Below are 26,980 nucleotides of genomic sequence, written 5' to 3'. Positions count from 1 at the left end.
CTTCTGATTACTAGCCCCGATCACTTTCCACCATATTTTATTCAGTTGTTTTTCTCATTCTTTATTATTATCCACGGGCCAGATGATTCTGACACACCAGGGTTTGAGCACCACTGTTTTTAGTGCTTTAGATGTGGTAGTGGGATGGCAATCAATGTCTTTACCTTTTATTGTACTTATTTGATAAACAGCTTTATTGAGGTATTATTCACATACCATACAATCCACCAATCTAACAATGCAATGGTTTTTAGTATAATCACAGAGATGTACAACTATTACCACAATTAATTTTAGAATATTTCATCACCCCAAAAGAAACCGACTATCTGATAGCAGTCATTTTACATTCTCTCCTTCCCACTGCCTCTGTAAATCTACTTTCCGTGTAGATTTGCCTTTTCAAGACCCTTCATATAAACGGAATCATACAATATGGGACCTTTTGTGACCGGCTTCTTCCATCTGGAGGGTTTTCAAGATGCAATTATTGCGTTAAAATTACCGGGGTAACAACAGAGCTAGTTTATTAATATAACGGAGGTAAAAAGTCACCCACAATCCCATTCTAATACATTCAAATCATACTTTTCTTTTTCTTTTTTTTTCTTCTTCTTCTCTGCAGGTGCCTTTTCATCTGATTGGAAAACAGACCGAGGATGTCCCTCATCCCCACCCCATCTCACTTATGACCCCCGCCCCCAGGCCCAGCAGCCCACCTCCGGGAGCTCAGACACAGCACCCCGCCAGCAGTGGATAAGCAGCCCCGCCCATCCCCTCGGGCGCCTCCCTTACGTCACTGTTTCTGGCCTCAGACCCCCTCCCTCCATCTCCGTCGCGGTTTCTTTGACAGAGCGCTATGGCGGCGGCCGGGTCTGCAGGGGTACCGGCCACCGTGTCGGGAAAGCAAGAGTTTTACCAGCTTCTGAAGAACCTGATCAATCCAAGCTGTATGGTGCGGAGGCAGGCAGAAGAAATCTATGAAAATATTCCAGGTCTGTGTAAGACTACATTCCTCTTAGATGCTGTCAGAAATAGAAGAGCAGGTTATGAGGTGAGACAAATGGCTGCCGCGCTGCTACGACGGCTTTTGTCCTCTGGGTTTGAGGAAGTCTATCCAAATCTGCCTTCTGATGTTCAGAGGGACGTCAAGATTGAACTGATACTGGCCGTTAAGTTAGAAACACATGCTAGCATGAGGAAAAAACTTTGTGATATTTTTGCAGTGCTGGCCAGGAACTTGATAGATGAGGATGGCACTAACCACTGGCCTGAAGGTTTGAAGTTCCTTATTGATTCAATCTACTCTAAAAATGTAGTTCTTTGGGAAGTTGCACTTCACGTTTTCTGGCACTTTCCTGGGATTTTTGGGAACCAAGAGCGGCATGATTTGGATATCATCAAACGTTTGTTGGACCAGTGCATTCAGGATCAAGAACATCCAGCAATCAGGACATTATCTGCTAGAGCTGCAGCTGCATTTGTACTTGCTAATGAGAATAATATTGCTCTTTTCAAGGACTTTGCAGACTTGCTTCCTGGAATCTTACAGGCTGTGAATGACTCATGCTACCAAGATGATGATTCAGTGCTAGAATCCCTTGTTGAGATTGCAGATACCGTACCTAAATACCTGGGTCCTTATTTAGAAGATACTCTGCAGTTGAGTCTGAAGTTATGTGGAGACTCTAGACTTAGTAATCTGCAACGCCAGTTGGCCCTTGAAATAATAGTGACCTTGTCTGAAACTGCAACCCCAATGTTGAAAAAACATACAAATATAATTGCACAGGCAGTTCCTCATATATTAGCAATGATGGTTGATCTACAAGATGATGAGGACTGGGTAAATGCCGATGAAATGGAAGAAGATGATTTTGACAGCAATGCTGTTGCTGCTGAGAGTGCACTAGACAGACTGGCTTGTGGGCTTGGTGGGAAACTTGTTTTACCAATGACTAAGGAGCACATCATGCAGATGCTTCAGAGCCCTGACTGGAAATATCGACATGCTGGATTAATGGCCTTATCTGCCATTGGAGAAGGATGCCATCAGCAAATGGAATCAATTCTAGATGAAACAGTTAACTCTGTTTTGCTTTTTCTTCAGGATCCTCACCCAAGAGTGAGGGCTGCAGCCTGTACTACACTTGGGCAGATGGCTACAGATTTTTCTCCTAACTTCCAAAAGAAATTCCATGAAACAGTGATTGCAGCTTTGTTGCGTACCATGGAAAATCAAGGTAATCAGCGTGTACAATCACATGCGGCTTCTGCACTTATTATTTTTATTGAAGACTGTCCGAAAACATTGCTAGTTCTATATTTGGATAGTATGGTGAGAAATCTACATTCCATCTTGGTGATTAAACTTCAAGAATTGATTCGGAATGGAACTAAATTGGCCTTGGAACAGCTTGTGACAACCATTGCCTCAGTTGCAGATACAATAGAAGAAAAATTTGTTCCATATTATGATATATTTATGCCATCACTAAAGCACATTGTTGAGCTTGCTGTTCAGAAGGAACTCAAGCTTCTGAAAGGAAAAACTATTGAATGCATTAGCCATGTTGGTCTTGCTGTTGGGAAGGAAAAATTTATGCAAGATGCATCAAATGTGATGCAGCTATTGTTGAAGACACAATCAGACTTAAATAATATGGAAGATGATGACCCTCAGACATCTTACATGGTTTCAGCATGGGCTAGAATGTGTAAAATTCTTGGAAGTGATTTTCAACAGTACCTTCCACTAGTTATTGAGCCTCTTATTAAGACTGCTTCAGCTAAACCTGATGTTGCTCTCTTAGACACACAAGATGTGGAAAATATGAGTGATGATGATGGATGGCAATTTGTAAATCTTGGAGACCAACAAAGTTTTGGAATTAAGACTTCAGGACTTGAAGCAAAAGCAACTGCTTGCCAGATGTTGGTTTACTATGCTAAGGAGTTAAGGGAAGGATTTGTGGAATATACAGAACAGGTTGTAAAGCTGATGGTTCCTTTATTGAAATTTTATTTCCATGACAATGTTCGAGTGGCAGCAGCAGAGTCTATGCCTTTTCTCCTGGAATGTGCAAGAACTCGTGGCCCAGAATATCTTGCACAGATGTGGCAATTCATATGTGATCCCTTAATCAAGGCTATTGGGACTGAACCTGATACAGATGTACTCTCAGAAATAATGAATTCTTTTGCAAAGTCTATTGAAGTAATGGGAGATGGGTGCCTTCTTGATGAACACTTAGAAGAACTAGGAGAAATATTGAAAGCAAAACTTGAAGGACACTTTAAAAACCAAGAACTGAGACAGGTTAAAAGACGGGAAGAAAACTACGACCAGCAGGTTGAAATGTCTCTGCAAGATGAGGATGAATGTGATGTTTATATTCTGACCAAAGTATCAGATATTTTGCACTCATTATTTAGTACTTACAAGGAAAAGATTTTACCATGGTTTGAACAGCTTCTTCCATTAATTGTAAATCTAATTTGTTCAAGTAGGCCATGGCCAGATAGACAGTGGGGATTGTGCATATTTGATGATATTATAGAGCACTGCAGTCCAACCTCATATAAGTATGTAGAATATTTTCGGTGGCCAATGCTACTAAATATGCGAGATAACAACCCTGAAGTCAGGCAAGCAGCTGCTTATGGCCTGGGTGTTATGGCACAGTTTGGTGGAGATGATTATCGTTCTTTATGTTCAGAAGCTGTCCCATTGCTGGTAAAAGTTATTAAGTGTGCACATTCCAAAACCAAAAAAAATGTCATTGCTACAGAGAACTGTATCTCAGCGGTAGGGAAGATTTTGAGGTTTAAGCCTAACTGTGTAAATGTAGATGAAGTTCTTCCACATTGGTTATCATGGCTTCCACTGCATGAGGATAAAGAGGAAGCTATTCAGACTTTGAGTTTTCTCTGTGATTTAATTGAAAGTAACCACCCAGTTGTACTTGGTGCAAATAATTCCAATCTTCCCAAGATAATCAGTATAATTGCAGAAGGAAAAATTAATGAGACTATTAATTATGAAGATCCTTGTGCTAAACGCCTAGCTAATGTTGTGCGTCAGGTACAGACTTCTGAAGAATTATGGTTGGAATGCATATCGCAACTTGATGAGGAGCAGCAGGAAGCTCTACAAGAGTTGCTAAATTTTGCTTGATGCACGTTAATGTCACTTGAATATCTTCTACCATAAAAGTAATTCCAAATAACTATTGTGAATGGATTCCATTACAATTGTGAGAACTGTTCTCTCCTTGCCAAGCAGTTTATATTCCTTCCCTATATGTTTCTCCAGGATTAGTCAGTGTTACAGCCTTGTGTTCACCTTGCATGTTTTATCTTTTAAATATAGAGCTTGGTGATAACCATTGTCTTAGTGTTTGTCACCTTTCCCCTAGTTGATGTGAAGTACATAAATTGTTGCTACTTGTCTGAATTATTGATGCTGGGCAAACAATATACTTGTGTGAAGATGTCATTTTGCCCATCACAAGGTGCTGAGAGCTTACAAAGATAGGAGAACTTCCAAGGCAAACTATTTGGAATTGTGGGTGAAAGATATAGTGGCAAGCTTATTCCTCCGGGTGCTTTTCATGGTAATGGGAGGATGCTGAAATTGGGAGATACTGCCTTGGATGTGGAGAGATTTCTCTATATATTATGTGAACTTTTTCATCATGTCCTCCTGAGAACTGGGTGAAGCATATCCATATTCTAGTCCTCAAGGTGTCCAGCTGAGAGTTAAGAGAGTTGTAAAATCTTAGCCTGACTGGTCTCTATTTTTCAAGTTATCCAGGACACTAAGAACTATGGTTACTGCAAAGGGTATCCTGGTACATGGAACATTGGTAGCATGTAACATACTATTCTGCAGTGTTTGACAAATAGTAAGTAATCAATATTTGTGGGAGCCAATCAGTATTATGTGTTTAAGCAGAATATTGCATTGTGTATATATGCCATTTTCCCCCTGAAAGCAGCCCAACAAGGAGAGAAGCCCTGATTTAAAATGGAGTTTAAATAGATATCTATTTTGAAGAAGTTCTTAATAGATTCTATAGTAGCACTGAAGATGAAAGGGAAGCAAAATTAATTTTATCTTTAAACATGAGAAAAAACAGCTTTGACTCCAGTCAAATAGCAGTAGATGTGCATTTTAAGAAAACAGCTAATCTAGAGTTAATTAATTGGAATGTTGATCTTTAATGTCCAGCTTTTTGTAGGGTAGAAAAAAAGCTTTCTACTCAGTGAATCATTGACCCAAAATTTAAGAACAAATGTATCTGTCATGATTTCCTGGGGTATTGTGAGTACTGTGTATGTAAAGTATTTAGCAAATATTTAAGACCTAGTAAGTGCTTAATAAATGGTACCTGTTAGTGTTGTTGTTTGTTTGCACCTCTGCTGTGTGTGTGTGTGTGTGTGTGTGTGTTAATGGTTTGGAATTCCTTTTACATTAGAATTTCCCTGATTCACTCCCTGCCAGTTCAGATGAGCAGGCCATGTAGGCTGTTGTGGACAGAAATATGAAGTTGAGATTTTAGATATGGATTTCCCGTCCATTCCCTGCAATGATTTATTATTTATTACAATAAATAGTAGGAAAGGACATTAAGTATAGTATAGTCACAATTTTATTTAAGATAAATAAAAGTATACATAAATAAATAGAAAAATTCTGCAACAAGATATTAATAAAATTTTCTCTGGGTGGTGGGATTAAATGGCAATTTTTCTTCTCACTAATAATTTACCTACAACCAACATATTTCTTGTATAATAGTTTTTTTAAGCTTAAGGATCTGATCCTACTTTCATAAAAGCTAAGATCACAATCATTGTGGCCTCTCCATGACCTATAGAGCTGTGGTTCCTTCAACTCCTACCTCTTTATCTTAATTGATATCCCATCAGAAGCCCTTGATCAAATTTCTAGCAATTCCCTACACTCTTGTGCATGAAAATTGGAAATTCTGCCAGGTGGCCTTGGAGAATCAGGTACCTTGGAGAATTTTGAAGTGTGACAGACCTAGATTTGAATTTTGGCAAACTACTTTCTTTTTTTTTTAATTTTTTTTTCAACGTTTTTATTTATTTATGGGACAGACAGAGACAGAGCATGAACGGGGGAGGGGCAGAGAGAGAGGGAGACACAGAATCGGAAACAGGCTCCAGGCTCCGAGCCATCAGCCCAGAGCCTGACGCGGGGCTCGAACTCACGGACCGTGAGATCGTGACCTGGCTGAAGTCGGACGCTCAACCGACTGCGCCACCCAGGCGCCCCGGCAAACTACTTTCTTAACCTAAGCATCAGTTTCTACATCTGTAAAATAGGCATAATACCTATGATTGTTGTGAGAATTAAAGGTGATAATGAATGTAAGGTGCTTAGTGGCACAGGAGTCAATAAATACAATCTATATTATGAGAGAGTCATGAAATAGAGTTGGTGGCTAAAGATAAAGAGGGGATATTTGCTGGGGGAATGGTCAAAGGAAATGAAGGATGCTCAATGAGACTCAATTTGGGTTGCCATTTGCTGAAATTAGACTGTTCCCTGGCTTTGTTGCTGTGAGCTGAGGTACATCTAAGGGCTCTGAGGAGAAAGCGAAATGTCTCATAAATTACAAATGACTGATGAGAGGAGACCTTGAAAACTGGATAATGGGTGTGTGGGAGTGTCAATACTCAATAAGTGTTCTCATTTAACTATTTTACCCAATTCTGCTACTTAACTTACTGCTACTCTTTCCCCCCCTTCTCCCAAAAGCTTTGAAGTTTTGACTTTTATTGGTTCATTAAAGGTTCACAATAATCAAGGATCAGAATATCCTGACCATTTGTTTAGATGACTTGTACTTTTTAAAATGCTTGATTTCTAGGACATAATTGCCAGTTTCAAGCTAGAGCATTCTGTGTAAATAGAAACATATGTGCATCTTTCTCTTTTTACACAAATTTTTAAATGCTTATTTATTTTTTGAGATACAGAGAGAATATGAGCTGGGGAGGAGCAGACAGAGAGGGACACAGTATCCGAAGCAGGCTCTAGAGGCTGCGAGCTGTCAGCACAGAGCCTGATGTGGGTCTGGAACTCACCAGCTGTGAGATTGCAACCTGAGCCAAATCGGTTGCTTAATCGACTGAGCCACCCAGGCACCCCAAGATTTGCATCTTTCTAATAGAACATAAGAAAATAGTAATATCTGCTTTATGGAACCATTACACTCTTTCACCCCACTTACTTTAAGCATTACCTAATTAAAGTGAATGAGGGGTCCACGTTTTAGACATTCAACAGTAATTTTTAAATGTATGGTGACATTGTAAGGCTAACGACCTAATACTGTGCAGCTTAGACTTGAAATATTTCAAAACTTTATAACCCCAAGGATTTTTAGTAAGTTTCCATTCCCTTCCTTTATTCTTAGCAGATCTCAAGAATGGAGGTGGGAATATGTTAATTTTAACTGAAAACAAGACATTACTTAAAATAGGAATTGGTCAAGAACTGGACCAGAGTTTTAGAAATTAACAGTTTTACAAATTACCTTTTTTTTTTTTTTTTGCATGTGAACATATGTTTTAGTTGGTCGAGTCCTTGAACCTGTCTTCTAAACTATAAAATTCTAGTTTTTTATATTAAAAACCCGGCAGTTACATGGGTGAAGGTAGGTACAGAAAATCTGAAATTTACAACAGGATAGGATTTACATTTTGTGCCTTCTCACTATTCATTTGCCATTAACAAGGGTTTTATGGAGCAAGGTCCTTCAGAATTAGTTTTAGTTTTTCTTCCCCCCCCCTTTTTTTTTAACATTTATTTATTTTTGAGAGACAGAGCAAGAACAGTGGAGGGACAGAGAGAGAGGGAGATAAAGAATCTGAAGCAGGCTCCAGGCTCTGAGCTGTCAGCACAAAGCCTGACATGCGGCTCCAACGAAGGTACTGTGCGATCATGACTTGAGCCAGAGTTAGAAGCTTAACTGACTGAAGCACCCAAGCGCCCCAGGATTAATTTTAGTTTTTAGGGCTTTTAGGGTCTTGCAAAAGAAAAAAAAAACTCTCACTTTCTTTAAAAGCCCTTGGGCCTCTTCCGCAGTGTCGAGTACTCCTGCGCAGGCGCCTTGCTTCTCTCCCCACTCCGCCCCTTAACAGTAGTCTACATGCTGATGACATAATTGGTCCGCGCAACGTATAGGCCTCGGAGCCGGTCGCGCAACCCAAGTCAGTGCTTTTGCGTAGCTGGGCGAGACGCGAAGGGGGTGGGTGGGGCTGTTCTACTACGCATGCGCACCGTGGATGGCGACGGTGCCCTTTTTTTGCCTCTTTCCAGAGCCTGGGGGGTTGCTTGAGTGCCCTCCCTCTTCTTCTCCGCCCCTCCCCTTCCTTCCCCCCGCCCTCGGCCCAGCGGGACTTCTAACTGACAGTTGTCGCCGGGGCCGTTCCGCGCGCCGCCTCCTCCTGCCCGGGTACCCCGCAGGTAGAGAGGGGGCGGGAGCGGGTGTAAGGGGAGAGGAGGAGGAGCCCCAGCCTCCGCAGCCCAGTGCTGCAGCCCCCTTCGGGGCGGCTAGAGAAGAATCCTCACTTCCTCTTCGTCCCCTCCCAACCCCCTTACGGCCGGCCCGGAGAGGGTGGGGCGCCGAGGCCGCGGCAGCCAGGCCTAGCCTGGCGGGTGAGGAGCAGGCGGGCGGGGCGCGAAGGGGTGAGGCAAAGGAGGGCCTGGCGCGCTCCGCCGCCGGGGGGAGGGGAGAGGAGGGCACCTAGGCTCTCCTCTTCTCTCCCCCCTCCCCAGCGCGCCATGTAACCCCGCCCCGCCGGCTACAAGCTCAGGACCCCCGCGGGTAGCGAGCGGAGCAGGCGGCTGAGAGGAAAGCCCAATGCGGCTGGGGCTGCGGGGCAAGGCCGAGCCCTAAGGAAGCGGCCCGCGCTCACGCGTTCCCCGGCGCCTCGATCGGCGTCTCCACACGGCCCAACGTGGTTCTGCCGGGGCCATGAGCTTGCCCGAGACGCCGGGGGAGATGGAGCCTGCCGGGGAGGAGGAGCGGCCGCCACCAGCGACCAAGGAAGAGGACGACGAGGAGGAGATGGCAGTGGCGGTCCCCGCCTCAAGGCCGGCTCAAGGGAGGGGTACCTCTTCGCAGGAGGAGGAGGACGACGAAGAGGAGGAGGAGGAAGAGGCGATGGTGGTCGGGGGCGGTGGCTGCAAGGAGCAGGACCTGACCTATGAGCTGCAGCAGGGCTACCGCATCCTGGGCGAGTTCCTGCAGGAGAAGCACCGGGGCCTCACTGCCCCCTTCCTGCAGCCCTTGGGGGGCGTTGCCTTCGGGGAGGCTGAGGTGGCTGAGGGGCCGCGCAGCGGGGGCCGGGGCGGTCGCGCCCTCCCGCAGCAGGTCGGGCAGGGCATGTGTCTGCTGCAGATGGAGGAGAAGTTCGCCGGCGGCCAGTACCGCGGCATCACCGAGTTCGTGGCGGACTTCAGGTTGATGCTGGAGACATGCTACCGCCTGCATGGAGTGGACCATTGGATCTCCAAACAGGGCCAGAAGCTAGAGATGATGCTGGAGCAAAAGTTGGCGCTTCTTTCTCGGTAAGTGAGTCCTGTCCCCAGTGGGACTGATGGAGTGACACAAACATCGTCGCACGTGTCCGAGGATGGGTTGGGCCAGGGGACGGGGGGCGTAGCTGTTACGTGCAGGGTTGGTGCTGCAGAACCCGGGAGGAGGAGCAGGCCTGAGTGGAGGCCCACAAGGGTGTGGTGGGTGTGTGGTGAATGTACTCATTACCCAAATGGAAAGCTGAAAGGGAGTCGAGTCCTGAGCGCAGAAGAACAGGTAAAGTTTGTAGATAGAAAGTAATATGGTACCCATAGGAAGAATTACGGGGGTAGGGTAGAGGGAAAGAAAGTTTTAGTGAGATGGGAGATGGACCCGCCACTTTTAGACAGTTTTAACATGACGTTAGAAAAGGTTTTAGGATGAAGTATCATGAGAAAAATGTGTTTGGCTTATGTAAAAAGATGGTCGTTTCAAACCGTTTAAAAAATGTATCTTTTTTTCACTACCCATGTCGACCGTCGGAAATTTACGGATTGTGTTTAAATGGTTAATGATTACTCTGGCGTATTCCTGATCTTTTCTCTCAGCTTCATATGAGGAGACCGAATTTTTGTGATAATAGTGGATGCATCAACACAAAATTTTTAAAACGTTTAGATTTTTGTGTTTATTCTACCAGAAATCAGAGTCAATTCAGATGGCACTGTGCTCTTGATATAATCCACACAAATAGCCAGAGTCAATTATTTTTCTTTAGTCAGAGAAAATAATGTAACACAAGAGATACTAAAATAAACATATTTATAAATATATATTTGATGTGAACCAAATTAATTTCTCAAGTGGAAATTCTTCAGGAATAGAAAAATAATTGAATGTTGGAAATGGTAGTTGAAGTGGAATAGTAGTTTGATTCTTTACTAGCTGAGTGAACTTGAACAAGTCACTACCTTTTTGGCTTCAGATAATAATAGTATCTCATGGGGTTGCTGTAAGATTAAATGAGTTAATAAGTGTAAAGTCAACAGTGTCAGTTCCATAATTAGTCTGATATAAGTTGTAACCATTACAATATTAGCAATAGTAGTTGAATAAATGAATATTTTCCTCATTTCCTGGGCCTTATACTAGTGCTTTTATGGAATCGTTTCTGAAAGTTGTAGGTTTTTGGTCCTTGATTTATTTTATTTTATTTTATTTTATTATTTTATTTTATTTTATTTTATTTTATTTTATTTTATTTTATTTTATTTTATTTTATTTTATTTTATTTATTTTTGAGAGAAAGGAAGAGAGAGAATCTTGAGCAGGCGCCACACTCAATGCAGTGCCTGACGTTGGGCTCGATCCCGTTACCCTGGGATCATGACCTGAGCCTAAATTAAGAGTTTAATGCTTAACTGATTGAGCCAACCAGGTACCCCTGGACCTGGATTTATAATGGTAGTTTAAAAATCGGGGCGCCTGGGTGGCGCAGTCGGTTAAGCGTCCGACTTCAGCCAGGTCACGATCTCGCGGTCCGGGAGTTCGAGCCCCGCGTCAGGCTCTGGGCTGATGGCTCAGAGCCTGGAGCCTGTTTCCGATTCTGTGTCTCCCTCTGTCTCTGCCCCTCCCCCATTCATGCTCTGTCTCTCTCTGTCCCAAAAATAAATAAATGTTGAAAAAAAAATTTTTTTAATAAAAATAATCTAATATGTCATTGGTTTCCCATACGATGTTTTCAAGACTATCAGTGACTTCTTTCACTGAAAACAATAGTTAACCTAGTGCTTGACTCATTAGAGGGCTTCTATTTAAGGAATTTCTTCTTGAATCCTTTCATAAAATACAATCATTTGGTAATGATTATTCACAGATTTGCTTTTAATACTTTATTTAATGTTATTATACTTGTGTAGTGTGTTTGTTACTATTGTCTCCACAGAGTCATTATAGTTATGACTTACAAAGAAAAACAATCCATTCACACGTCACTTTTTTAAGTGGTAAAATATACTCCAACTTGATGTCACAGGATTTTAGACTTGGAAGGCACCATAGCCTTCCTCTAGTCCAAGCATCCAGATTTACAAATGTGGAAAAGGCTTTAGCATGAGATTGCATGAAAGTGCTAAGAAGTAGCATATTGGTTTGGATGAATTACAGGTGTTTTCAAAAGTTTATGTGTATAATAAATACTTTTTGAGCCCGACAAAAGAACAAGAAGACTGTTGAACATAAAGTTAATTTCTAGATGCTTAGTTAGAATGATTCCTGGTGGCTAATGCTCAGAATGCTGTATTCCCATATGGTCTAATAGCATCCATACTTAGAAATTAAACTTAAGGGGCCCCTGGGTGGCTCAGTCGGTTAAGTGCCCGACTTTGGTTCAGGTCATTATCTCGCAGTTCATGAGTTCCAGCCCCAGGTTGGACTCTGTGCTGATGGCTAGGAGCCTTGAGCCTGCTTCGGATTCTGTGTCTCCCTCTCTCCCTTTGCCCCTACCCCGCTCATACTGTGTGTGTGTGTGTGTGTGTGTGTGTGTGTGTGTGTGTGTGTGCGCGCGCACACGCGCGCGTATGTCTTAAAAATAAACATTAAAGAAAAATTAAACTTAAGACATTCTCGGTTGACTCCAAAGCTCAGGGGTTAGAGCACTGGTCTTGTAAACTTAAGACATTCTGTTGTTTATAAACATAATGACATAATGTATTTCTGACATTATTAGTTCAAGAGATAAAATTCTTGCATTTTAGTAGCAAAAACTAAAAATATGATGGTCTCAGATGAAGTTTTGAGTCCTTCAGTTTTATTGTATTTGATGTAAGTAAACATTTTGTAATTAATTATTAATAAGTTTGCCAGACCACACTTGTAGAATTCATTTCTTTTTCTATAATAGCCTAAAATCTGAGTTATTACTAAATAAATGCTTTGAGTGGGCATAACTTTGAGGAAAGTGTGGGTTATAACTGGTATAAATTAAGATACATAGATGTTCCAGAACAACATTCTGTGAACCAGCCACATGAGTATGATTTTTAGCAGTTGACTCAGATACCTTGTTTGAAAACACATGGTATGTGGTATTTTAGTAATAAAAAAAAAAAAAAGTTTTTTTTGTCTTATATATATTTGTAAATTTTTCTTTTGTCTTATATATATTTGTAAAACATTGAATTCTTATTTTTAGATTATTGTAAAGAGAACTTTACAGCTGCTCCACATACTGCTGAGCTTTTAGCGAGCAAGAAATGAGATACGGTAAAGAAAATGACACATTTTCATGGTAGAGCAGCCCAATAGTTTTAGTACCCTGGACTATGGACACAGTGTTTAATTTGAATCTCAGTCTAAGTCATTTGTACTATCAGTATTAGGCTAGATTATTTGTACAGATTAGTATCTGCCAAAGCTAGACATTCAGCTTCCTGAGATCAAAAGATAAGCCCAAGCCTATAAACATAGTTTAGTAGGGAAACAGAGACTTAAAAAGATAACGATTCTATAATGGACATATAGACAGGTACACGGGGAATTTAAGAGGGAGACCTAAATCTGAATGGGAATAAGTGTGGGGATGGCAAGTGAGAAGAGGAAATGAGAAGGGGGAAAGAGATTAGGTAAAAGATAACGTAAAGACATTTATACCTGAACAATTATTGAAGATTGCTGCTGTATATTTTTTGGAGGGCTTCAGGGTGGCATTGTAGAATGCTCAACTATAGTGAATGCAAGGTATGAAATGCAGTGTTTCTGGGAACTACAGGTGCTTCTGTATAGCTACAGTGTGGTCTCCAGAGTAGAGTTTGCACCCCAGCAGATATGCAGGATGATTGACTGGGGTGAAGGAAGAAAATACTACAATTTCAGTATATTTGTTTGTTTTTTTTTAATTCTTTAATCTCTATTTTAGTTTACTTTTTGGTGTATATAATAGCATTGCATGTATAAAGTATAAACTTATAAATATACTTTTATATATAAATATATATTAGTGACATATAACAATTTGTTTTATGTATATATTATTTATGATAGAACTAGGATTAAGATTTAGACAACAAATCTATTCTCAAAGTTTTATATATACATATATATACATATATATATGTATGTATAGTGGCTAATGTATAATGTGTACAGTGTGCTCTTGGTTTTTGGGGTGGATTCCCGTGGTTTATTGCTTACATACAACACCCACTGCTCATCCCAACAAGTGCCCTCCTCAATGCCCATCACCCATTTTCCCCTCTCCCCCACACTCCCATCAACCCTCAGTTCTCTGTATTTAAGTCTCTTATGGTTTGCCTCCTCCCTCTCTGTTTGTAACTGTTTTTTTTTTCCCCTTCCCTTCCCTCATGGTCTTCTGTTAAGTTTTTCAAGATCCACTTATGACTGGGGGCGCCTGGGTGGCGCAGTCGGTTAAGCGTCCGACTTCAGCCAGGTCACGATCTCGCGGTCCGTGAGTTCGAGCCCCGCATCAGGCTCTGGGCTGATGGCTCAGAGCCTGGAGCCTGTTTCCGATTCTGTGTCTCCCTCTCTCTCTGCCCCTCTCCCGTTCATGCTCTGTCTCTCTCTGTCCCAAAAATAAATAAACGTTGAAAAAAAAAAAAAAAAGATCCACTTATGACTGAAAACATGTGATATCTGTCCTTCTCTGACTGACTTATTTCACTCCGCATAGTACCTTCTAGTTCCATTGACATTGCTGCAAATGGCATGAATTCTTTCTTATTGCCAAGTAGTATTCCATTGTACATATAAATTGCATCTTTATCCATTCATCAGTTGATGGACATTTAGGCTCTTTCCATAATTTGGCTATTGTTGAAAGTGCTGCTATAAACATTGGGGTACAAGTGCCCCTAGGCATCAGCACTCCTGTATCCTTTGAATAAATTCCTAGTAGTGCCATTGCTGGGTCATAGGTAGTTCTATTTTTAATTTTTTGAGGAACCTCTACACTGTTTTCCAGAGCGGCTGCACCAGTTTGCATTCCCGCCAACAGTGCAAGAGGGTTCCCATTTCTCCACATCCTGTCCAGCATCTACAGTCTCCTGATTTGTTCATTTTAGCCACTCTGACCAGTGTGAGGTGGTATCTCAGTGTGGCTTTGATTTGTATTTCCCTGATGAGGAGTGACGTTGAGCATCTTTTCATGTGTCTGTTGGCCATCTGGATGTCTTCTTTGGAAAAGTGTTCATGTCTTCTGCCCATTTCTTCACTGGATTGTTTTTCTGGTGTTGAGTTTGGTAAGTTCTTTTGTAGATTTTGGATACTAACCCTTCTTCCAATATGTCATTTGCAAATATCTTTTCCATTCCATCGGTTGCCTTTTAGTTTTGTTGATTGTTTCCCTTGCAGTGCAGAAGCTTTTTCTCTTCATGAGGTCCCAATAGTTCATTTTTACTTTTAAGTCCCTTGCCTTTGGAGACGTGTCAAGCAAGAAATTGCTGTGACTGAGGTCAAAGAGGTTGTTGCCTGCTTTCTCCTCTAGGGTTTTGATGGTTTCCTGTCTCACATTCAGGTCCTTTTTCCATGGTGTGAGAAAGTGGTCTAGTTTCATTCTTCTGCATGTTGCTGTCCAGTTCTCCCAGCACCATTTGTTAAAGAGACTGTCTTTTTTCCATTGGATATTCTTTCCTGCTTTGTCAAAGATTAGTTGGCCATACATTTGTGGGTCCAATTCTGGGTTTTCTATTCTATTCCATTGGTCTAGGTGTCTGTTTTTGTGCCAATACCATACTGTCTTGATGATTATAGCTTTGTAGTAGAGGCTAAAGTCTGGGATTGTGATGCCTCCTGCTTTGGTTTTCTTCTTCAATATTACTTTGGCTATTTGGGGCCTTTTCATACAATACAGATTCCACACAAAGGTTAGGATTGTTCTAGCTTTGAGAATTATGCTGGTGCAACTTTGATTGGGATCTCATTTAATGTGTAGATTGCTTTGGGTAGTATTGACATTTTAACAATACTTATTCTTCCAATCCATGAGCATGGAATGTTCTTGTGTCTTCAGTTTCGTTCATAAGCTTTCTATAGTTTTCAGCACACAGGTCTTTTACATCTTTGGTTAGGTTTATTCCTAGATATTTTATGGTTCTTGATGCAATTGTAAATTGGGTCAGTTTCTTTATTTCTCTTTCTTTTACTTCGTTATTGGTGTATAAAAATGCAACCGATTTCTGTACGTTGACTTTGTATCCTGCGACTTTGCTGAATTCATGTATCACTTCTGGGAGTCTTTTGGTGGAGTCTTTCAGGTTTTCCATGTAGAGTATCCTGTCGTCTGCAAAAAGTGAAAGTTTAAATTCTTCTTTGCCAGTTTTGAGGCCTTTTATTTCATTTTGTTGTCTGATTGCAGATGCTAGGACTTCTATCACTATGTTAAACAACAGTGGTGAGATTGGACATCCCTGTCGTCTTCTTGATCTCAGGGGGAAAGCTCTCAGTTTTTCCCTACTGGGGATGAGATTAGTTGTGGGCTTTTCATAGATGGCTTTTATGATGTTTAGGTATGTTCCTTCTATCCTGACTTTCTTTAGGGTTTTTATTAAGAAAGGATGCTACGTTTTGTCAAATGCTTTTACTGCATCTATCGACAGGATCATGTGGTCTTATTCTTTCTTTTATTAACGTGATGTATCGCACTGACTGATATGCGAATATTGAACCAGCCCTGCAGCCCAGGAATGAATCCCACTTGATCATGGTGAATAGTTCTTTTTATATGTTGTTGAATTTGATTTGCTAGTATCTTGTGAATTTTTGCATCCATGTTCATCAGGGATATTGGCCTGTAGTTCTCCTTTTTTGTGGAGTCTCTGTCTGGTTTGGGAATCAAGGTAATTCTGGCTTCATAGAATGAGTCCGGACGTTTTCCTTCTGTTTCTATTTTTTGGAACAGCTTGAGAAGGATAGGTATTAATTCTCCTTTAGATGTCTGGTAGAATTCCTCTGGGAAGCCATCTGGTCTAGGACTTTTATTTATTGGGAGAAATTTGGTAACTGATTGAATTTCTTCACTAGTTATGGGTCTGTTCAAATTTTCTATTTCTTCCCGTTTGAGTTTTGGTACTGTGTGGGTGTCTAGGAATTTGTCCATTTCTTCCTGGGTGTCCAGTTGGTTGGCATATAATTTTTCATAGTATTCTCTGATAATTGCTTGTATTTCTGAGGGATTGGTTGTAATAAATTCATTTTCATTTGTGTTTTTATCTATTTGGTTCCACTCTCCTTTTTGAGGTGTCTGGCTAGGAGTTTATCAGTTTTCTTTATTTTTTCAAAAAACCAGCTCTTAGTTTCATTGATCTGTTCTACTGTTTTTTTTGTTGTTGTTGTTGTTTTGATTCTGTATTGTTTATTTCTGTTCTGATCTTTATTATTTCTCTTCTTCTGCTGGGTTTGGTGTGTCTTTGCTGTTCTGCTTCTAGTTCCTTTAGATGTGCTGTTAGATTTTGTTTTGGGGATTTTTCTGTTTTTTGAGATAGGCCTGGATTGCAGGGTATTTTTCTCTTAGGGCTACCTTTGCTGCATCCTAAAGGGTTTACATTGATGTATTTTCATTCCATTTTTTTCCATATATTTTTAAATTTCTTCTTTAATTGCCTGGTTGACCCATTCATTGTTTAGTCGAATGTCCTTTAACTTCCATGCATTTGGAAGTTTTCCAAACTTTTTCCTGTGGTTGATTTCAAGTTTCATAGCATTGTGATCTGAAAGTATGTATGATCTCAATTCTTTTGTATTTATTGAGGGCTGTTTTGTGATCTATCTTGGAGAATGTTCCATGTGCACTCCAGAAGAATGTATATTCTGTTGCTTTAGGATGAAAAGTTCTAAATATATCTGTCAAGTCCATCTGGTCCAGTGTATTATTCAGAGCCATTGTTTGTTTATTGATTTTCTGTCTAGATGATCTGTGCATTGTTGTAAGTGGAGTATTAAAGTCCCCTGCGGTTACCACATTCTTACCAGTAAGATTGCTTATGTTTGTGATCAGTTGTTTTATATATTTGGGTGCTTCTGAATTCAGTGCATAAACATTTAGTTAGCTCTTTACAACTGTCACAACTTTACTGTCTTCTAGGGAACTTGAATATAAATGCACTGTATGAGAGTTAGTGACCCAGGGAGCCTTCTGTTTTGCCTGTGCTGAGAAGTGATTGCTTTTGTATGATAAGGAATAGCTGTAGTGGTAGTAAGATGTTCAGCAGAGCAGTCCTAACTTAGTAAAAATGCTTATCAAAATTGTTGACGTTGGTAAGGCACTGAATGCTATTTTCTTGTAAATAAAAACTTAACCTTTGTGTGTACCTTAGAGAAAATCAAGAAATGGAAAATTATTTTAAGCAAAATATTCTTATTAAAAATTAATTATGATAGTCTGCAGTTCTTTTGGAAATTTAATTTTTTTATTTGGTGCCACTTCAGTTACAAATATAGGCTTTGAAAGTTTTGTTTGTTTGTTGTTTTTATAAGGACTTTTGCAATTCCTGTTGAACTTGCCATCTTGCATTTTGCTAATGAATGCCTTCTTGTTTAATCCTTTGCTTTCACTTTCCCCTCTCCATCTATTTGGTGAATGAAATAGTTTAGATCACTTCGTACTTACAACTTTTCTCCTCTCCACTCTATTGTGCTATTACTTAAACTGTTTATCTTCTGAGTCTTCCTTTGGCTGTGTTTTTCATTATAACTGTGGATAATCTCTGAAGTTATGCCTTTAGATCTTCTTAAATCTATTCTTGTATGGCAAGAGCATTTATTTTTTATAACTTTATCAGTAAGACTCTCAAATCAATATTTTGAGCTTTCCCTTTTGTTTTAGTTTCATATTTCTGTCCACAGAACTTTTCCAATGGGTTGTACAACTATTGTATCTGAAAATGTTAAAAACTAAGTTTATTTCTAACCCAGATCTCCTTCTAATTTTTCTGTTTTTCTTTTCAGCTTTCTCATTCTTCTCCATGGTGTCACTATTGTTTCAATCTGAATATATCAAATTCATCGTTGATTCTTACACTTTTCATTCAGTACATACACACTATCATCATGTTCATTGCTGAGTTCCTGTTGCTCAGCAAATATTTTGAATGAATGAATAATGGGAATGAATATAATTAGTATTCTTTCTCTACTCTTTCCTACTGATGTAAAACTGTTCTTTCTGCAAAGTCCAAGTCCTTGATGAGAAAGTAATCACACAGTATAGAGCAGTTGAGTAAATATGAATGAAAAAATATCACATGGGAAGCTGGGAAGATGGCAGAGCAGGAGGACCCTAAGTTTGCCTTGTCCCACAGATACAACTAGGTAACATATCATATCAATGTAAATACCCCAGAAAACTACTGGAAGACTGGCAGAACAAATTCTACAGCTAAAGGTAGAGAACAGGCCACATGAAAGAGGGTAGGAAGGGTGGAGATGCAGTGGGAAGCAAAATCCTGGCCATCGCGGGCAGTAAGTAGGAAGTCACAAGTGCGGAAAAGGGCAAGAAACAGAGTATCACCCTGGGGAGTCTGCATGGGAAAGCTAAATCCCTATAACATTTGGCTTTGAAAATGAGAGGGGCTGAATTCGTGGGTTCTTATAACTAACGGAACATAAAGTTTGGAATTTTGAAAATCAGTGGGCTTGGTTCTTGGAGAGCTCAGAGGATGTTAGGAAGCTGAGACCCTCAAAGAGACACCTTGACAAGTGTAATATTCCCATTATAGGTATTTCAGAATAAGAAGAGAGAGAAAAGGGAGCAGAAAACTTATTTGAAGAAATAATAGCTGTAGACTTCCCTAATCTATTGGGGAAGGGCACAGATATGCAGATCCAGGAGGCACAGAGATCCCCCAACAAAATCAACCCAAGGAGGTCCACACCAAGACAAATAGTAATTAAGGTGTCAAAAATTAGTGACGATTTTTTTTTTTAGTGGCAAGAGAAAAGAGATACAAACAAGGGGAACTTCATGAGTTTGCCTGTCAGCAGATTTTTCAGCAGAAACATTGTAAGCCAGAAGGGAAGGGCATGAAATATTTAAGGTGCTGAAAATGAAAGATCTGCAGCCCAGAATACTGTACCCAGTTAAGACTATCATTCAGAATATAAGGAGAGATAAGAGAGTTTCTCAGACAGAAACTAAAGGAGTTCATGACCACTTAATCAGTCCTACTAGAAATCTTTGAGTGGAAAAGAAAGACTATAAATAAGAGAATGAAGAGTAGGAAACACAAAAGCAGTAAAAGTAAGTATATCTGTAAAAATCAGTCAAGAGATTCACAAAATAAGAGGATGTACAATGACAGTATATACCTAAAATGTAGGGGGAAGAGGAATAAAGAACAGGTTTAAATTTATGAGACCACATATACAGAAGATATTCTATGCAAACTGAATGGTAACCACAAATTCAAAAACCAGTAATAGAGATGTAAAGAATAAAAGAAAGAAATTTAAGTCTATCACCAAAGAAAGCCAGCAAACCATGAGAGAAAGACAAGAAAGGATCAGAGAAAAATTTCAATAACTATTTTGAATGTAAATGGACTAAATGCTCTAATCAAAAGGCACAGTGTGACAGAGTAGATAAAAAACAAGACCAATCTATATGCTGCCTACAGGAGAGTCATTTCAGAAGAAAAGATGCCTGCAGATTGAAAGGGGATAGAGAAACATTTATCATGCAAATTGTTGTCAAAACAAAGATAGGATAGCAATATTTATATTGGACAAACTAGACTTTAAAACAAAGACTGTAACAAGAGAGAAGAGAGAAGGATACTATATAATAATCCTACAAGAACATATAACAATTATAAATATTTATGCACCCCACATGGGAGCACCCTAATACATAACAAAATAAATATAACGGAACTCAACAATAAGAAAACAACAATAGTAGGGGACTTTAACACCCCACTTACATCAGTGAACAGATCATCTAAACAAAATCAACAAGGAAACTGGCTTTGAATGACACATTGAACCAGATAGATTTAGCAGATATATTAAGAGCGCTCCACCCTAAAACAGCAGAATACATATTCTTTTCAAGGGCACATGGAATATTCTCCAGAATAGAGCATATATTAGGCCACAAAACAACTCTCAAGAAATTCAAAAAGATAGAAGTCATATGATGCATATTTTCTGACAATGCTATGAAACTAGAAATCAACCACAATAAAAAATCTGGGAAGACCACAAACACGTGGAGGTTTAATAATATGCTAGTAAACAATGGGGCAACCAGAAATCAAGAAGAAATAAAAAATTACATGGAGACAAAAATAAAAACAAAATGGTCCAGAATCTTTAGGATGCAGAAAAGCAGTTCTAAGAGAGAAATTTATGGCAATACAGGCCTCTTTAAGAAGCAAGACAAATCTCAAACAACCTAACCTTACAGTTAAATGAGATAGAAAAAAGAACAAACAAATCCAAATCCAGCAGAAGGAAGCAAACAGTGAAGATTAGAGCAGAAACAAATGATACAAAACTAAGAAAGCTAGGAGCTTGTTCTTTGAAAAGATCAATAAAATTGATAATCCCCTAGCCAGACTCATCAAACAAACATAAAACAACAACAACAAAAAAACCCAAAACTCAAAATCACAAATGAGAGAGGAGAAATAACAACCAACACCACAGAAATACAATTACAAGAGAATATTATGAAAAAACTGTATGCCAACAAATTGGACAAACTTAGAAGAAGTAGATAAATTTGTGGAAACATAACTAACCAAATTAGAATCAGCAAACAACCACCCAAAAACACAAGTCAAAGACCAGATGGCTTCACAGTTGAATTCTACCAAACATCTAAAGAATTAATAGGTATTCTTCTCCAAGTATTTCAAAAAATAAAAAAGGAAGGAAAACTAACAAATTAATTCTGTGAGGCCAGCATCATCCTGACAGCAAAACCAGATAAAGACACCACTACAAGAGAGAACTGCAGGTTATAATCTGTGATGAACATAGATGCAAAAATTCTCAATAAATACTAGCAAACTGAATTAAACAATATGTTCAGAAAGCCATTCACCTACATAAAATAAAAAAAAAATAATTCGCCACAATCAAGTGGAATTTATTTCTTGGTTGCAAGGGTGGTTCAGTGTTTCTGAATCACTTAATGTGATACGTCAAAAACATTTGACAAAATACAACATCCATTCACAATAAAAACCCTCAACAAAGTAGGTCCAGAGGGAATATATGTCAACATGATAAAGGCTTTATATGAAAAACCAACAGCTAACCTCATTCTCAGTGGGGAAAAACTGAGAGATTTTTGGCTAAGGTCAGGGGGAAGACAAGGATGTCCACTCTCAAACTGCTATTCAACATAGTACTGGAAGTCCTATCCACAGCAATCAGACAACAAAAAGAAAAGGAATCCAAATCGGCAAGGAAGAAGTGAAACTTTCACTATTTGCAGATGAAATGATACTGTATATGGAAAATCCGAAAGACTCCACCAAAAAAGCTAGAACAAACAGTTCTAACATTTATATGAAATCATGAAAGACGCCAAAGCACTATTGAAAAAGAAGCAAACCTGGAAGCATCACAATTCTAGACTTCAAGTTATTACAAATCTGTAGTAATCAAAACAGTATGATGCTGTCACAAAAATAAACACACAGATCAGTGGAACAGAATAGAAAACCCAGAAATAAACCCAAACTTTATGGTCAATTAATTTTGACAAAACAGGAAAGAATGTCCAATGGGAAAAGGACAGTCTCTTTAACAAATGGTATTGGGAAAACTGGACAGCAACATTCAAAAGAAAGAAGCTGGACCACTTTCTTACACCTATTAAAAAATAAATTCAAAATGGATTAAAGACCTAACTGGGAGACCTGAAACCATCAAAATCCTAAAAGAGAATACAAGTAGTAACTTCTTTGACATCAGCCATAGCAACTTTTTCCTGGATATGTATTGTGAGGCAAGGGAAACAAAAGCAAAAATACACTTTTGGGACTACATAAAAATAAAGAGCATTTGCACAGTGAAGGAAATCAAACTGAAAGGCAAGTCGAACAAAACTGAAAGGCAACCTCTACAGAATGGAAGAAGATATTTGGAAATGACATATCTGATAAAGGGTCAGTATCAAAAATATATAAAGAACTTATGAAACTCAATGCCAAAAAAAAAATGCAATTAAAAAATGGGGAAGACATGAACAGACATTTCTCCAAAGAAGAGTACATATGGCCAATAGACACATAAAAGAATGCTCAACATGACTGATCATCAGAGAAACGCAAATCAAAACTATAATGAGATATCCCCTCACACCTGTCAGAATGGCTAAAATCAACACAAGAAACAACAGGTATTGGCGAGGATGTGGAGAAAAAGGAACATTTGTGCATTGTTGGTGGGAATTCACACTGGTAGAGCCACTGTGGAAAACAGTATGGTGGTTCCTCAAAAGTTAAAAATAGAACTACGATTCAGCATTTTCACTATGGGGTGTTTATGCAAAGAATACAAGAACACTAATTCAAAGGGATACATGCACCCTGATGTTTATAGTAGCATTATCTACGGTAGCAGATTTTTATTGTAGAAACCCAAGTGTCCATCAGCTGATGAATGGATAAAGAATAGTGGCATGTATCTACAGTGGAATATTATTCAGTCATAAAAACAAAGGAAATCTTGTTATTTGCAGTGACATGGATGCAAGCTAGAGAATATAATGGTAGGCAAAATAAGTCAGAAAAAGACAAATACTATATGATTTCACTTGTGGAATTTAAGAAAAAAAAAACAAGCAAAAGGAAAAAAAGACAAACCAGGAAACAGACTCTTAACTATAGAGAACAAATTGATGGTTATCAGGGAGGAGGTGAGTGGAAGAATGGGTGAAATAGAGGATGGGGCTTAAGGAGTGTACTTGTGATGAGCACTAGGTGATGTATGGAATTGTTGAATCAGTATTGTATACCTAAAACTAATATAACAGCATATGTTAACTATACTGGAATCCAAATAAAAAATTCATAAAAATATTTTAGGTTTAAAATAAATCATTTAATTATTTATTTTTGAGAGAGTGTGAATGGGGGAGGGGCAGAGAGAGAGGGAGACAGAAAATCCCGAGCAGGCTTCATGCTGTCAGTGCAAGAAAGATGGAATGTCTGAGACGGATAATTGGTTAAGAGAGATGAGATCAGCAGTTTGTCAGGTATGATGGGTCCCAACTACCTGATATGTGGATAGCTAAAAGGCTGAATTATATTAGTGCAAATGAAGGAATCAAATAAGGGATTGGAGATCTGGATGATGATGGGTTAAAAATGCAAGGGGAATAAGAGTAATAACTGGGAGAATAGTAGGTAAGGAAGATCAAGTAAGAAATAAATTTCATAGTCTAATAATACCCTTTTTTGTAGGCATGAAGACTTTTTTTCTTAAAACTTTTCTGGATATTCAGTACAGCTGAATATGAGAGTACTTGTTTCCAAACTTTTATGGTCTGGCTTCCCAAGCAGAAAATATTTTGAATAGGTACCCCCAATGTATCTATATTTATTTATCAATCATTTAATCATATTCTGTACTATTATATTTTGTATATTGTAAAGTGTTACAATCTAAATACTTAAACATGAGAGATAAGCATATTTTAAAATAAGTGTTAACATTAATGTTACAAAACGTTAGTTTTGGTGAGGGCATTGTGATATTTCATTAGTTTTGAAAACCTTGGTTAATACTTGACTGTAGAACTATTTGAAACTTTTGTTTTATATTAAATTTATTTTAATACTTGGCTTTAATGACTTTTGTAGTTCAGAGCTCATAAAGATGCATACATCCAGATGGAATGGCATTGTAAGCTGGGCTGACTATATTAGACAGGCAAAAGTTTTTGTTGAAATAAACCAATGAGAGTTTTGTCTTCCCTAATTTCAAATAGTTGTTCTTGAAGTCTAATAATACTACGGTTCTTCTTTGATGGATAATTTTCATTTGCCCATCCAAATCTGTTCTCCACTTTTGTGCACTGTGCTGTGTCCCAGGAGGCTCTTTTCTAAGGACTGCATCAACTGGTCTGCCTTGTGTTCTGGCTTTTGATTGGGTTCAGTCAATGGGAGGCACTGACAGGAGGACTGGAGAGAGGTCAGGATAGCCTAATGGCTTTCGCTTTGCTGGGCTATATGTCATCAGTAACTGTGCTCCATCATTCTGTGGCCCTCTTCTGTAATTATAGCTTCCTTTGTTCTAGTAATAATCCCATCTTTTCCCCCTTTTGGGTCCAGAGTGATGATAGCTCCCTAGCTAGCCCAAGAGTGCTTCACCATCCCTTACTAATTTCCCTTAACGTTGGCTACGCATTTGTGAATAGTCTTTTCATTAAACATTACATCCGTTTTAGTATTACCTTGCTAGCACTCTGAGGGCTGTAGTCGCATTTAAAAATTTTGACTGAAACTCTTTATTTAGAATATTTTTAAACAGATTAGATAATTTTGTTTCCAAGTTTTAGTTGTACAGATAGAGTTTTTATAGGTGACACATTTCTTTGTTTTGATAGCAACAACGAAAATCACATAATAAGGGAAACTTTTTCAAACATCTGTTTTTTGGGGGTGGGCAGTGTTAGTGCATGTATTAACCATAAGTAAAGCTTAAATAGCAATTTACTTCTTTATTAATACTTAACTTGAATAATTTGAAACAGAATTAAGCCTCTGAATTCTGAAATTTGGAATGTGTTAACAACACAGAAAAGACCTTTGGTGCTTTATGTGAAAAAAAAACAAAAACAAAAACAAAGGGTAACTAAAACTCAATGAGTCCACTATAATTATTGCTTAGCTTTTGCTTATAGTTAGCAATCTGTTATTTTCAAACTATTGCCAGAGTGATTTCATAAACTAATTTTCCTAATAGTACAAAAGCTTGAATTTTGGAAAGGGAGAGTTATTTTAGTGTATGATTTGATTGTTGATTGGTTGTCTGACAATTCTTATTTGGAGGTGAGATTTATTTTTGTCTTATTGCATTTTATTCTCTGATAAATGAAACCCAAGTAGTTAGTAACAATTGTTTGATAGGTATTTCACTCTGGAGAAAATAGATGGCTGCAATTTTTCAACTTGACTTATGTCTGTAAATTTAAAATGAAAAATAGCTTGGCTTGTATCCTTCCATATATCTTGTGTGTGTGTGTGTGTGTGTGTGTGTGTGTGTGTGTGTGTGTGGCTCTGAAGTTACATCCATTAAAAAAACAAAATCCTTATTCTCCTGGAGCTTTTATTCTGGTGAGTTGAAAAATTACCAAATAAATAGGTAATTATACAATATAATGTCGTGGTAAACAGGAAGGAAAAGAAATGGGTAAGGGAACAGAGTAACAAGGGATCCTTTACCAGTTATGATGGTCAGGGAAGTCCTCTCAGGAAGTCCTCTCAACTGCTGTTGAACAGACATTAGGATAAAGTGATAATGCCTAGCCATACAGATACCTGGGGGAAGAGTGCCTGAAGTGAGGATGAGCTTGATCAAAGGCAAAGCTGATATTGGTGTGACTAAGAATAACAGAGACATTTGTGGCCAGAACACAAAGAGCAATGAGCAAAATGGTATAAAATGAGGTCTGGAGTGGTTGATGAGGGTCATATCACACTGGTCTTATAGGCCATCAGAATTTTGGTTTTTAAGTGTAACTGAAAGGCTTTGGAGGAGACAGAGCAGGGGGATGACATGATCTGATTACCTTTCGAAAGGATGACCTGGGTTGCTGAATGAAGAATAGACTGTAAAGAGATCAGAGTAGAAGCCAGGGTGCCTGTCACAAAGAGATTGCAGTAGTCAGATGAGACTTTGAACTTGTATACAAACACACATGCTACTTGGTGCCATATATATGTTTACATATACTTATTTATATGTGATTGCTTTTGGCTTAAAAGATATATTCAGAATTTTTTTCACATTCAGCAATGTAATGTAGACATCTTTTATAGTGAGTACATACAGACTTCCTTACTCCTTTTGATGGATGGATGTTATTCCATGTTACAGTACACATTATTTAATCCATGTTGTATAAAAGGACATTTATGTTTACAGGTTATTCTTTTTACTTTTTTATTTAAGTTTACCTATTTATTTTGAGAGAGACAGAGACAGCATGAGCAGGGGAGGGGCAAAGAGAGAGGGAGAGAGATAATCCCAAGCAGGCTCTGTGCTGCCAGCTGCAGAGACTGACACAGGGCTTGAACTCACAAACCGTGAGATCATGATCTGAGCTGAAACCAAGAGTTAGTCGCTTAACTTACTGAACCACCCAGGGGCCTTGGGGGTTATTCTTTTTAAAAGTACTCTGTGCAAACTGTGTGTGTGTGTGTGTGTGTGTGTGTGTGTGTGTGTGTGTGTGT

The 26,980-nt window shown here is 39.0% G+C and overlaps 2 protein-coding genes across 3 annotated transcripts in view; both read left to right on the top strand.

Annotated features, from left to right (window-relative positions):
• Nucleotides 1-846: 846 nt before the first annotated feature.
• RANBP6 (RAN binding protein 6) lies at nt 847-5,406 on the top strand. Of its 2 annotated transcripts, XM_040460855.1 has the most exons (2): nt 847-995; nt 2,111-2,296. In XM_040460855.1, exons 1-2 carry the CDS (start codon nt 860-862, stop codon nt 2,179-2,181), a joined length of 207 nt encoding a protein of 68 aa, XP_040316789.1. In that variant the 5' UTR covers nt 847-859; the 3' UTR covers nt 2,182-2,296. The 2 variants fall into 2 exon arrangements, with proteins under 2 accessions (XP_040316789.1, XP_040316788.1); XM_040460854.1 differs by having other exon boundaries at nt 847-5,406.
• Nucleotides 5,407-8,837: 3,431 nt separating this feature from the next.
• The window catches only part of BRD10 (bromodomain containing 10), a 137,358-nt gene continuing 119,215 nt past the window's right edge, over nt 8,838-26,980 (top strand). Inside the window, exon 1 of the mRNA XM_040460872.1 lies at nt 8,838-9,610. Coding sequence (XP_040316806.1) covers nt 9,015-9,610 — 596 coding nt within the window. The 5' untranslated portion in view covers nt 8,838-9,014. The remainder of the gene's footprint in view (nt 9,611-26,980) is intronic.

Source organism: Herpailurus yagouaroundi, unplaced genomic scaffold (assembly GCF_014898765.1).
Source record: "Herpailurus yagouaroundi ecotype Mexico unplaced genomic scaffold, PumYag 252, whole genome shotgun sequence".
In the NCBI taxonomy this organism is placed as follows: domain Eukaryota; kingdom Metazoa; phylum Chordata; class Mammalia; order Carnivora; family Felidae; genus Herpailurus; species Herpailurus yagouaroundi.
This window is presented reverse-complemented; position numbering and strand designations above follow the sequence as displayed.

Coding starts and splice junctions, on each gene's coding strand:
- RANBP6 (XM_040460854.1), top strand. CDS start 860: ATGGCGGCGGCCGGGTCTGCAGGGGTACCGGCCACCGTGTCGGGAAAG.